General features: G+C 42.5%; 1 protein-coding gene across 5 annotated transcripts; it reads right to left on the reverse strand.

The window, feature by feature from the left end:
* Window positions 1-1,837: 1,837 nt before the first annotated feature.
* COQ3 (coenzyme Q3, methyltransferase) lies at window positions 1,838-11,477 on the reverse strand. 5 transcript variants are annotated; one of them, XM_036380939.2, is made up of 7 exons: window positions 11,393-11,477; window positions 10,381-10,504; window positions 9,851-10,003; window positions 9,592-9,691; window positions 7,793-8,035; window positions 6,411-6,570; window positions 1,838-4,991 (listed from the first exon to the last, which is right to left on the reverse strand). In XM_036380939.2, exons 1-7 carry the CDS (start codon window positions 11,475-11,477, stop codon window positions 4,774-4,776), a joined length of 1,083 nt encoding a protein of 360 aa, XP_036236832.1. In that variant the 3' UTR covers window positions 1,838-4,773. The 5 variants fall into 5 exon arrangements, with proteins under 5 accessions (XP_036236832.1, XP_036236835.1, XP_036236833.2 ...); XM_036380942.2 differs by having other exon boundaries at window positions 10,381-10,478; window positions 11,393-11,460; XM_036380940.2 differs by having other exon boundaries at window positions 10,381-10,474; window positions 11,393-11,452.
* Between the last annotated feature and the right edge of the window lie 427 nt (window positions 11,478-11,904).

Raw genomic sequence — 11,904 nt, forward strand, 5'->3', positions numbered from 1 at the left:
AATGCACTGAGAGGTGGCTGTGCAATTAATGCTTGTTTGAGTCAAGACAGGTCAGGTGATTTTATAGTCTAGGTGAAATCCCAGTCCTTCTAGCCCTATATTCTAATACAACATGACAGTTCATATTGCTTCGGTGGAACACGTGTCAATAAAAAAAAGGTTTACCATCAGCACAAACTTTAAGTGATTAGAATTTTGTCCTATAACCTGGAGAACATCATGAATGAGTAATCTGTCTGCAACTCATGATTAGTAAGTCACCACCTTTCCTTCTAGGAGCTCAGCAGGGTGTAGGCATTTGGAATGAGGCACTGGAGGTTAATGTGCAAGAGCAAGTGGGAGGCTTTGAACTCCAGAACTTTTATGCTTCAGCCTGACACAGAGCCACTCTCCATCATCATAGTTCCATCAGTAGTTCCTCTTCAAAGGCACACTAGAACCAGACTGCCCTCTCTACACCTCTGCTTCACATTTCTCCTCTCCATCAGAATCATACTTATCTTCCAGGCATTGCTCACACTCCTTCTATTTCTGGCTTTTCAATGCTTTCTCCCATTCCAGGCACCCCTCTTGGGCACCTCTCAAACCCCTGCAGTATCAGCACCCACGCAGTAATTCATGTTCTGTCTCACTTTTTCTCCTCCAGTCTGCTTCATCACGCTAATTACAGACACTGAGTCTTCTGACTTCTAAACTTCTAGATTGCATGGGATTATTCCTTTCAAGCATTTATTAAAAGTGTATGGAAAATAAGTTTATTTGTTTGTTGCCTTTCTTTTTAATTAAAGCCGAGATTTCAACAGAGTGAAAAACTTCAGAAGCCATTTTCAGAAAAACTTCCTACAAGATATTCATTATTCTTATCTCAGCTCACAGCTGCTTCACAATTCCTTTCCCACTCCTTTCTCTCTCTTTTTTTTCCATCCCCAAGGAACCTGACACAGGGTTTTAGTGGAAATGTAGAGGAAAGAAATTGTCAAGTCCTGCAAAAATGGCCATGAAATGTCACTGGACCACAAAGGAACAATAGGCAATAAGATGGCATAATGGGAACCATGGAAACTTCAAGTTGTATTTTTATTTTAAAAGGGGATTAAATGCAGATCTCCTCTGAGGCTCTCATACTACTCCAGTTGGCCTTGAGCACAATTAATGTGTCAATTATTATCTGAATGTGATGTTCCACAAGACAGGCTGAGCCAGCCTAAAAGCCTACTGCCCCTCAAGGGGCTGTTCTGTCCCATCTTCTCTCTCCATTTACTCCCAGTGCTGACCTCCCAAATGGCACTAGTCCTCCACAGTGGGAAAATTCAGCTCCCTGAACAGCCCAACCACCAGCAGCATCCCAGGGAAACAAAATAAAATAGGAAAGAAAGCAGAAAAAAAAATTACACCTCAGACAAGAATCAGGTCTGAGCAAAGAGTTGAGACTGGGACCATGTGGAGCAATGTGGGAGAGATGAAACAACACAACAAGCCAAACCACAGCTGAATAGCCAAGACCACCCAGAACACCATTGTTTGCTCTGCTGGATTTTTTTTTTTTCCAGGATCAGCTTCTTACTCTGATTTGTTTTGTTGCAGGAATAAATGGCTGGTAATAGGAGAGTCAAGGGTATACAACCAGAAATAAACACAGAGGCTGAAAAAGACCAAGCCTCAAATATTGTTTTTTCCCTATCCTAAGGCAAGAATCACTTCTTGCCTCATCCCTAGTCCTGGGTGCATGCCTGCTGCAATGACATTGCTTTTTTCACTTCCTACCACCACTGTTCCTGTAAGCATTGAAGCTATGGCTGCATAAACATGAACAAGTTGCAAAATGAAAGACAAAACATTTGCAAAATCATTTTATTTAAATTCTGTCCATTTCAATAGCATCTATCAAATTTCTGCAGCAGCTGGGCTAAGAGAAGTGTGAAAATGTCATTGGTTTTCTAGGCACAGATTTTGAGAAAAAAGTTTCTGGAGGACAAGTGCATAGTACATATTCACAGCACAGCATTGATTTAGATTACTCTCTGCCAGTTGGACATTTATGAAAAAGGTAGGGATGTAAACCACCAAAACCAGTTCACAAGTGTAGGATATTTTTGTACTGTTTGTTATGTCATTAAAATGATTTCTACTGCATTCTATCATTCCTGCATTTAAACAAGGTCGTTTTAAACAGTGAGATGAAATATAGCCAGAGTAGTTAGGATAATCCCCAGGAGAAGAAAACTGAGGGGTAAGGACTGGGGATAGAGCATATCAGGACATCTGGAAACATACTGAAGGTACAAGGAGTTGTTCAAGCAGTCCCAACTCATTTGTCCACACTGCTCTCAAAACTCTCCCTGTTTGACAGGGCACCAATACACATGTAGGAGTAGAAGATTACATGCTTGTGGTAAGGTTTTTGTCAAAACCAGAGGTATCCATGGTTAACCAGGTCCGTGTGCTTGTGCTTTAAATGCCAGCCATTGTTCACTAGGTACAGGATCCCTCTAGTGAGCTTAGACAGAGAACCCAGGCAGCATCAAAGGTTTTTTGTCCTCTATGCAATAGAAACAACAGTGAAAAAAGCAAAACAAAACACCCTTTCCCTAGGTGGTTCACAGTTTAATGAAAACTACAAGTAACAAGTAATTCACTTTTAATCTGTGTGCGTCCCTCTCAACTCAGAATATTCTGTGAATCTATGAAGTGAGGAAAAACAGAAGAATGAGAAATCCAGGATAACAGCTAGTCAGTCACACAAGCATCTGGACTTAGGGCTCCTAAATAAAGCAAAAATCAGCTCTTTCTGTGACAGTTTTATAACATTAATTTCACTTGACAAATCTCAAAACAAATCAGTGGAGGAGGGACTGCCTCATGGGGGATGTTTCTTGTTGGCTACCTCAGGAACCTGTCCAGGTCTCAGTGCTTTTCAGAGCTGCTGGCAAAATTTGAAACAAGAGTCATACAGTTGTAGATTGATGTTGGTGATTTGGTTAGGGGAACTCACTGGAGCACATGGTTTAACACACCTGAACACAGTTAGGAGCAAAGACTACTGGTTCTCTCTTTTGACTCTTCATTTTCTCCCAGCATCACTCCTCTCCTGAACACTGTGCACCACACTGCATGCATGACCAATGGAGCAGGGACTCCTTTGCAGGAGAAAAGCAGACAGGGAATGATGTATTCCTCCTGTGGACAGCATTAGTGAAACCATTAATGAATTGTTGCAGCCAGTTCCACTGCCATGCTCCAGAAACAATGTTTACCACAAAACTTCACGTGAACTCGGAAACTCACATGTAGTGGTAAGAGCTACTCTCAGAGTGGTAGAGATACTCTCAGACCACTTATCTAAGAGAAAATTAAGGGGTGACAACTCAAAATCGCAGCTTATAGAGGTACTTAAGTGTAAAAATGAGGATGTTAGGACATCACTGGTGAGGTTCCAAGGTTAAACCACTTCAACTGATGAACCTTTAGAACAATTTCTTTACTGGTGTAGTGGCTTCTACATCACTGAACTTTTAACATGATGATCAATCTTCTTCTCAAAGCCAAGCTATAGCCCACAGAAATATTATGAAGCAGAACTTATTGTCATGTAAGCAATCACACCAGATACTACTTAATCTTTCTTAGATATGAATAACTATTATTTCCATTATAAATTAACTATATTCTTCTGGGCATCATCAAATCCATCAGGAAACTTGGATCTGAAGGCAACATGCAGATACAGCAAAGCAGGAAGAATGCAAATGTGTAAAAAATTAATTTAGCCCAGCACACCTCTAGAGCAGAAGAAATGCACAAGCAACTAAAACAGGGAGAAAAATGGGGGCAAAAAAGTTTCATTTTCATCCCTGCAAACAAAAACAAGACACCTTTCCAGCTGTGTACAAGTTGAAAGAAAAAGGAGAAAGAAGGAAGGAGATGCAATCATAAACACACACGAGACACTTGATTTAGAAAGTTCTGTTTCATTGTAAATTACTTTTCCTTACCCGGGCTCTAGAACATTAAAAAATAGGTATGGCACCTCAGTTATAGGACAGACTGCTCATGTATCATTCTTCTAGCATGGAGCTCTGGTTGCTTAGTAAAATTTTACCTGCAGCTTCTCTTTATTTGGGCAGAGGGAGAAAGTTGAAAAATAGGCACAGATACAAGTATCTTTATGGTGAAGGGGCTTTCACAGCTGAGGCACTCTGGTCTCACAGACTCTTCTTCCATTTCACAGTTACAGAAAGAGCAGAAACAGCAGGACTCAACAGTAAAGGTTTGCTATTTTGTTTCCCCTGCTCAGGGAAAAAGGTGTATTACAGAAAAAAGTCTCTGTAGATCTTAAGTGTTTCATATATTTTTACAGAGTTGAGTATCTTAAATACTTAAGGCATTTTATTTATTGTACAGCATTGTGGTTTTTAACTCACTCGACATCCACGCCATTATTCTGTGGAGAACTGAGTCCCAACAGGACTGAAAACACCACCACATAATAAAGCTCCCTCCAAGCTACCAACAGAATAATTTGCATTTCCCTGTCCAACAATTTGAAACTACTTTCTCATGAAAATACTCATTCTTTAAAAGCTTTGCTCATTTCAATCTTAAAAGATTCCTGAGATAGTGGGCACTTGATTTTTTGAGACCGCCCTAAGTATTTGGCCAAAAATAGCACGTGTATTATTGATGCAAACAGGAAGCTTGTTGTTGGCAAAGGTTTTATTGTGTCCATCTGAGTAAAAGCTCACTTTCTGTTCTGGTGACAGTCCATCAGCACAGTCAGACAGCGCTGTCTGGGACAGTGCCAGCTGTGCCAGCTGTGGCTGAGCGCTGTTGAACATCTGTCTCTGGCAGGGTGTCTGTGGCGTGTGGCTGTGGGGGAGCCCCAGCCCTGACGGCGTGCAGCGCGTAGTTCAGGCTCCTGCTCTGCACCCAGCTCCAGGAGCCCGAGAGCGGATTGTACAGCATCCCCTTCACGCTCCTCACTGAAAAGCCATCTGGGAAAGAAAGAAGCCACATAAAGCAACAGATGTTCTTAAGTGTTGTAAGTCACTGCAACATCAAGCTCTTTAGAACAGCAAGTCTGAAACATGCTTCTTCCTCTGGGCTGGGGGGGAAGCTGGCCTTTGTCAGACACCCCCACATGCAGTGCCACTGGCATCGCTGCTGACAGCAGGTCCTGCTCCTGGCAGGGGCTCTAACAGCTCTGTGCCAGGCCCTGCACCAGCAGCAGCTACAGGGCTCTGCTAAAACCCCAGCCTCACACTCCCCATCTGGCTGACTGGTAACGTTTTCTGGAGGTGGAGACGTGCTTCAGGTTGACATCACACACCCCAAAATCTGAGCACGTCTTTGCAAGGATTCTTCAGATTCCCTTTAGGAATGGAAAAATGTAAGAAAAAGGCAGATGAATGCCATCAAGGACTCAGGGCAAAGAAAGAATGATTTATCATTCTGGCTGAGCAGCACTCAGTTCACTGCATGGATCTGCTGTGTCCCAGCAGGATACAGGATGGAAGGCAGAAAACAAACACCCTTCCAAAACAAATCACTCCCCTGCACCTGCTTCTCCTTTCAAAGGAAGAACTGAAAAAAACCACCAGTATGTGAACTAGTATTAGTCATATTTCTTATGGCATCACTGTGAAGTGCCAGGAAAAGGCCTTGCCAAGAGAATAGCTGCACTCATACTTCAGCTTCTTTGCAGTGAACTAGAGCAAAGTGAAATATTTGGTGAGAGGGTTTTAAAACATCTGTGGTGAAGGAGGGCAATGGGCAGAATTCTTCCCAGCTCATTGCTTTGTCTATTTTAAAAGCAATCAGACCAGGGTAACTTAATTAGATATAATTAAAATCAGTATCACAGAGTTTCTCGAGAACTGACTAATGAATTTGTGGTAGGTTTCATCTTCACATTTTGGAAGAAATCTTTTAGTAACATAATATGAATAGAGAACACAGAGCAGCAAACCAAAAATAAAAATGCCTCCTCCCAAAGGAAAGGCAACAAACAATGCAGTGGCAGCAGTGCAGCCCCAGAGTGCCAACACAGTTAATTCCTCAAACCTGACCTAGAGCTTATGAACCACTTCAGAGCATACATTCTGTCACCAGAACACAATGGAAAACATTGGAGTTTTTTATTTAGGCTATTAAACAGAGGGCAGCTGCAGCAGTGACTTTGTTCAAGTAATCACTGCATTCTTAGGATTCAATTTAATTTATTTTATGCAAAATCCAGCAAGCAGCAGTGTCTTTAAACCAGGAACCATACTCTTAATATATGACTGTTAACTCAAGCAGGAAAAGCTGTGTATTGTTGCTAGCACTCACCCCACCTAACTTATCCCCTTGCCATTTCTACAGGGACCATTTGGAATTCTCTCTCCATTCCCACCATCTGGCCTGAAACTTACTTGATTCCAGGAGGCGCTCCAGCTCTTCAGGGGGAACAAATTTCTCCCATTCATGTGTTCCTTCTGGTACAATCCCCATTATTTTTTCTGCAACCACAATTCCCAGGACGTAGGACAATTGTGTTTTATTGATTGTCGTAATGAATAAAGAACCTTCAGGCTAATTAAAATATTAAAATGTTCAATTAGAAGAATTTTTTGTGGTTTTAATTGTAAATTTAATCACATTAAGACAAATAATTTGTCTATGTCAAAGTCTACACAATGCAAGACTAAGAAGTAATTTCATCCCAGGACAGATATTTATGACATATTATTACAAGAAAGAATATAATTTTCTAACAGTATGTCTCAGGAATCTTCAAAGAATCAACATAATCAGGTCTTGGGTGGCCTAAAAACTATTCCCTAACCCAAAGAACACCTAGAAAAGTCACTTATAATATTTTCTGCCCAGGAAATGGATAAATAAAAGGTATTAAAGCATATACAATATCTATTGTTAAAAAAAAAAAAAAAAAAAAAAAAACGAAAAACCAAAAATCCAATGAAGCAAAAAACCAAAATAAAACCACAAAGCACTTTTTAATTGAAACCAAAGTAAAATGTGAAACACTTCCTTAATTTCTGAGACTGGTGAATGCCATGCCATGCTTGTTTTAATAATTACATGGGCAGAGAAACAAAGCCAGAAACAAATTCTAAGTCCTTAAAGGACTGTTTGTTAGAAATAAGGGATAATTTCTTTGTCCCTAGCATAGCAGGCTAAAAGTTAGTAGTGCATTCAATTGAAATAATTAATATTTCTTCTGATGACCAGAAAGATAAAGAGATCAAAGAAAAGCTCCCACTTGTGTGCTGAGCTTACCATCCTTCTTTTGCAAATGACCTAGCATCAAGATGAATAACCCCCTGACTATCTCCAAAGCTTAACTAGGAACCTTTAAAAGTAATCCAGGATCTCATCTGATGTGATGCTAGTGCTGGAATAAAATCCTGTGTCAGAAACATCATCACAGAGCTCCCACGCAGTCTGAGCCACGGCTGTCCATCAACAGTGGCACTGCCACATTTTCTCTCACCTGTGTGAAATCAGATGCACCCAGATTCCTTAAGGTCACGATGCAATGCAAACCTGCAATGCTTAGGTAATGCCTTAACACTTTTCTGAGGCTGAGTTGGAGAAATAAATTTCCCCTAACTGTGGTTACTGAATTTGGGAAGATGCATTTGCATCATGGAGAAGAATGGAAGGCACTTCTAGAACATGCTTCTGACTTAGTGGAGAAATGTGTGCAGATGTGTTTTCACGCTCTTTTTAAAAAGTCACAATAATAAATGAGAATAAATATTCCCAATAATGAAAGCAAAAACTCTCTTACCTTTAACACCTGAGAGCAACACTTGATAAACATTTCAAGGTCAGCCACATGCTCCACTACTTCAGAAGCTACTATTACATCAAAGGTTTCCATAGACTCTTCCACAATCTCCTCCAGTGAACTGGACTTGTACTGTATTCTCTCGGCCAGGACTGGATCAAATGACTTGTGCCGATCTGCTGTTCTAATGTTGTCCTCCACAGGATCAATTCCAGTAACTGAAGCTCCCAGTCTACCTAAAGGCTAAAAAAAAAAAAGTGTAATTTATTCTCTGCATGAAAACAATTTACTTAAAGGTTTCTGAAACTTTTGCAATGTACATACAAGATGCAGAATGCATCAACATGAGACAAAAACAGTAAATTATGAGCTCTGATCCGGCAGTTTTATTTTAAATGTTTGTTAAAGCAAAAACACCTTTAGATTTGGGAAAGGTGGTGTTAATTTTCTTAGAAAATTATATAGTGGACTATACACACATCTAAATTGTCTTTTAGAATAATTTGTTCTCAATTCATTTTGTTACAGCAAATAAAGATTTCTTCCACTACTACTCTCTGATACAGGAAAAACAAAGAGGGAAAATCAACACAGTAATTAAAGGGGAGAAAACAATGCCCTATTTAATTACTGTCATTACTTTCTTCAACATCCACCTGTAATGGTAAATCCTCATATCTTTTTAATGGTTACTTAATATGTGATTATCTCTGGGACTTTCTCACTGCTGAGAACTAAACACTGATGTTTACTAGGATAGCATCAGCCTTGGCTGTCACTCAGGTTTCTCCAGTGTCTTCTTACTCCAAGGTTAGCACCTTAGTCATCACCTCTTCTGAAACTGACACAGGCTGTAGAACATGACCACATGTATGATATTCCAACCTGAAATTCACCAGTTGTTCAGCCTGAGAAGGTGATGCAGCACACCAGTTTTGCCAGCATTGTTGGAGGGACCCCTCTCACGAGACTACAAGATTTTGCTCAAAAGAGGAGAAAAAACAAAGAAAGAAAACATGGGAGAGATTCAGGTCCCTTTGTAACACCTCACTTCAGATGCTGAGGAAGTTCCCATAGTAAGTCAGCCAGATCTGTAACCCTAAATTCACAAACCATCCCTAGTCTATTGAGCCTGTGTGGACAGTGTTCCACCACAAACAGTAACTTCTCAGTCCCAAGCCTGTGCAGACTTCTCTGGAAGCCACTGTCACATCAGCCCCTTTACCACAGCAATCTCTACTGACACAGGAGAGGTATGATTTGGGTGCTTGATGTTATTCCAGGCATTTCCCATGAGATCAAATCAAAGGTGAGAATCCCCACCCCCATGTAAAACACTGAAGATAAGCAGTTCAAATAAATGAATGTGTAAGAACAAGGTTTTAACAAAAATCGCTTCTTTGGTAATGAGGATGTCATGATTCCAAGTATTCCTGCCTAGACTTATAAAGTAAAAAAAGAAAAATAAAAGAAGAAGTATTCAAGGACTTTTTCATCATTCTTCCCCTCTCCTTTACTTTACAGTGCTTGAAATCTTATTTTCCGGATTCAGAATCTCAGAATTTTAGAATTTCTCATTACCAACTCCTTCATTCTCTGTAAACCACCACCACTATGCTAACCAAATACTCTATGGTTTTTTTTGTATGAATGCACTGCACTCTACTCAGTAACTAACATATCATAGAAGAGAAAAAGTCCTCCTTGGAGGATTAGAAATTAAGCAGTGTAATTAGTACAACAATTCAAATACCTGGCACGCCTTTTAAGAAGAAAACACAGAGCTCACTGTTTCTTACCTCACTTAGCAGTCCTCCTCCACAGCCCACGTCAAGAATCTTGATTCCAGAAAGTGGATTTCCCAGATTATAATTACTACTCATGCTCAACAGAGTATCTCTGAAAGAAAAGGGATGTGATTAAGGTCAAACCCACAAGGTGCTTCAGTAGATGCTGTGGTTATCTTAAGTACTGGTAATTAGCTTTTTTTACAGTATTTTCTGAGGTCATACAGAAATAGTACATATAAAAAAAAAAAATCTGTCTTCAAAACCATACCTAATAAATGGCACTCTAATATCATTCATAGAATGAAGGGCTGCATATTCTCCTTCTTCATCCCACCACTTATGTGCAAGGAGCTGGAATTTTTTAATTTCCTTTGAATCCACTGATGAGTGTGAAGTGCTGAAAGGTCTCTTCACAGTGAACCTAAATAATGAAAGCTGAACATCATTAAACCAATACTAGTATTTTGTGTCAGCTGAAATATGGGAAAAACAAATACTGCATCAGAAAATGCAAAAAGTTAAGACTCATGTTTCTTTAGACATTCGAGTTCCACTTGTTTGGTAGCATACAGATATCATACATGTATGGGTAATATATCTTCCCAAACAGATGGCTGCATGCTTGTCATTTTTAAGCTGGCAATTAGTAAAACAAGAAGAGGCCACACCAAACATTCAAACGTGTGAGATATAAAAACAACTCCATGTGACACTGTCACAAAGTCACAAAGTCAAATTAAATTGTTACAGAAAAGGGTAGACCTCACCACACAGGGTAATTTTAGCTACAATACTTACATGTTGCTTTTCATTTCAGTCAGAGAGACAGGCAAGGTACTACCAAATTTCAGCTGTCTTTTCCTGTTGGAGTCCTGAAGGATATCTCTCAGACCTGTCTGAAAAGACAGATCAGCATGGTCATCTGCATAAATAAAAGACATCCAAATGGAAAGCATCAGCTTTACAAGAAGTCAGAGACAAAACACCTAGTTGTAAGAGTGCTGCTCTAGCAGAATACTAACCATGCAAATCTTTGCACATTTGCTCACTATTGTACTTACAGGAGTTGGGGATTAAATAAAAGAATGTATGCTAGTTCACCACCGCCATACTCCTCAAATTATGTACAGGAATTTGAACATAATTTCCACATTCAGAGACTGAATGGAAAAGAGCTTTTTATGCAACTGAAATGTTTCAGTTAGTGTGAACTTCCCCAAAATGTTTACCCCGACCGTGAGTTGTGCACACACACACACTCAGCAGTGCTGGGTTTATTATGCATTGGAAAGAGACGTACACAGCCGCACACTCATTTTGCATTGTACGGTAAGGAAACCTAAGCAAAAGACGGCGCACAGACAGGTCAGGGACAATATCCTGCAATTGCTGTCCGCTCCTGCTTAGCCCCCGCTGGCACTGCGAACACTCGCTCACATCCAGCTGCTGCCTGGTCACCAACAGCCCCCGAATCACAGCAATGCCTCACTGTACCCACAGTAAACCACCCCCTGAAGACGATTTTAGGCCGCAGTGAGCGATGGAGCGATCTAGACACCTCCGGACTGCAAAGGAGGCGGCAAGGGAACAACACCTTCCCGTCCGGCCGGCGCCGGGCTGGGAGTGCCGTGGGACGCGGCCGGCAGCTGCCAGACACCCGCCCGGGGCCGCTGCCGGCCGGAGGCTTGCGGGGCCCGGCTGTGAGGGAGCCGGCGAAGCGAAGCCCCGTAACGCCGCCCCTGCCGCCGGCCGCGCCGGGGCCCTCCCTCCGTCCCTCCCGCTCTGCCGCGCCCGCCCAGCGCCCGCTCACCGCCCGCAGCCCCCGGCAGCGCGGCCGCCGCCCGCCGGCGCCGCAGGGCGCGGGTGAGCGCCCGGGCCGCCCCGCCGCCCCACATGGCCGCCGCCGCCGCCGCGCTCTCGCCCCGCCCCGGTCCGCGGCCGGCGGTGCCGGCTGCCTCGCCGGGCGGGCGCCGGGAAGGTTCCGCCCGGTGCTGGGGTCGGTGCGAATGCCAGCCCCCGTGGCACTTGTCGCTAGGGCTTCATCTGGAGCAACTCTGCTTTAATGTGTGCCCCGTCATTGCCTTGTCTTGGAACACGAAAAGACCCGCAAGCAGAGGCTCGTTCGGATGACACAGCGACGAGCCCACAGCTCTCAGCCCCGTTCATTACCAAGAAACACACCGGGCTTGCAGGGCACAGCTCAAAGTACAAGAGTCCTCGCTTCGGGGCCGGCTCAGAGGGAAGCGATCCCAGCAGCCGGCACTGCCGCCTGGAGCAGAACCTCTGGGCCCCTGCATGGCTGGGCCTGGGGCAGCGCCCTCA

The sequence above is a fragment of the Molothrus ater genome, chromosome 3 (assembly GCF_012460135.2).
Source record: "Molothrus ater isolate BHLD 08-10-18 breed brown headed cowbird chromosome 3, BPBGC_Mater_1.1, whole genome shotgun sequence".
Classification (NCBI taxonomy): domain Eukaryota; kingdom Metazoa; phylum Chordata; class Aves; order Passeriformes; family Icteridae; genus Molothrus; species Molothrus ater.

What these genes read in the sequence shown, in the direction of transcription:
- COQ3 (XM_036380939.2), bottom strand. Translation starts at nt 11,477, where the DNA reads ATGTGGGGCGGCGGGGCGGCCCGGGCGCTCACCCGCGCCCTGCGGCGC. An exon ending in GCTGCCGGGGGCTGCGGGCG is followed by an intron (nt 10,505 to 11,392) that starts GTGAGCGGGCGC and finishes TTATTTATGCAG; the next exon opens with ATGACCATGCTGATCTGTCT. An exon ending in ATTAGAGTGCCATTTATTAG is followed by an intron (nt 9,692 to 9,850) that starts GTATGGTTTTGA and finishes CTTTTCTTTCAG; the next exon opens with AGATACTCTGTTGAGCATGA.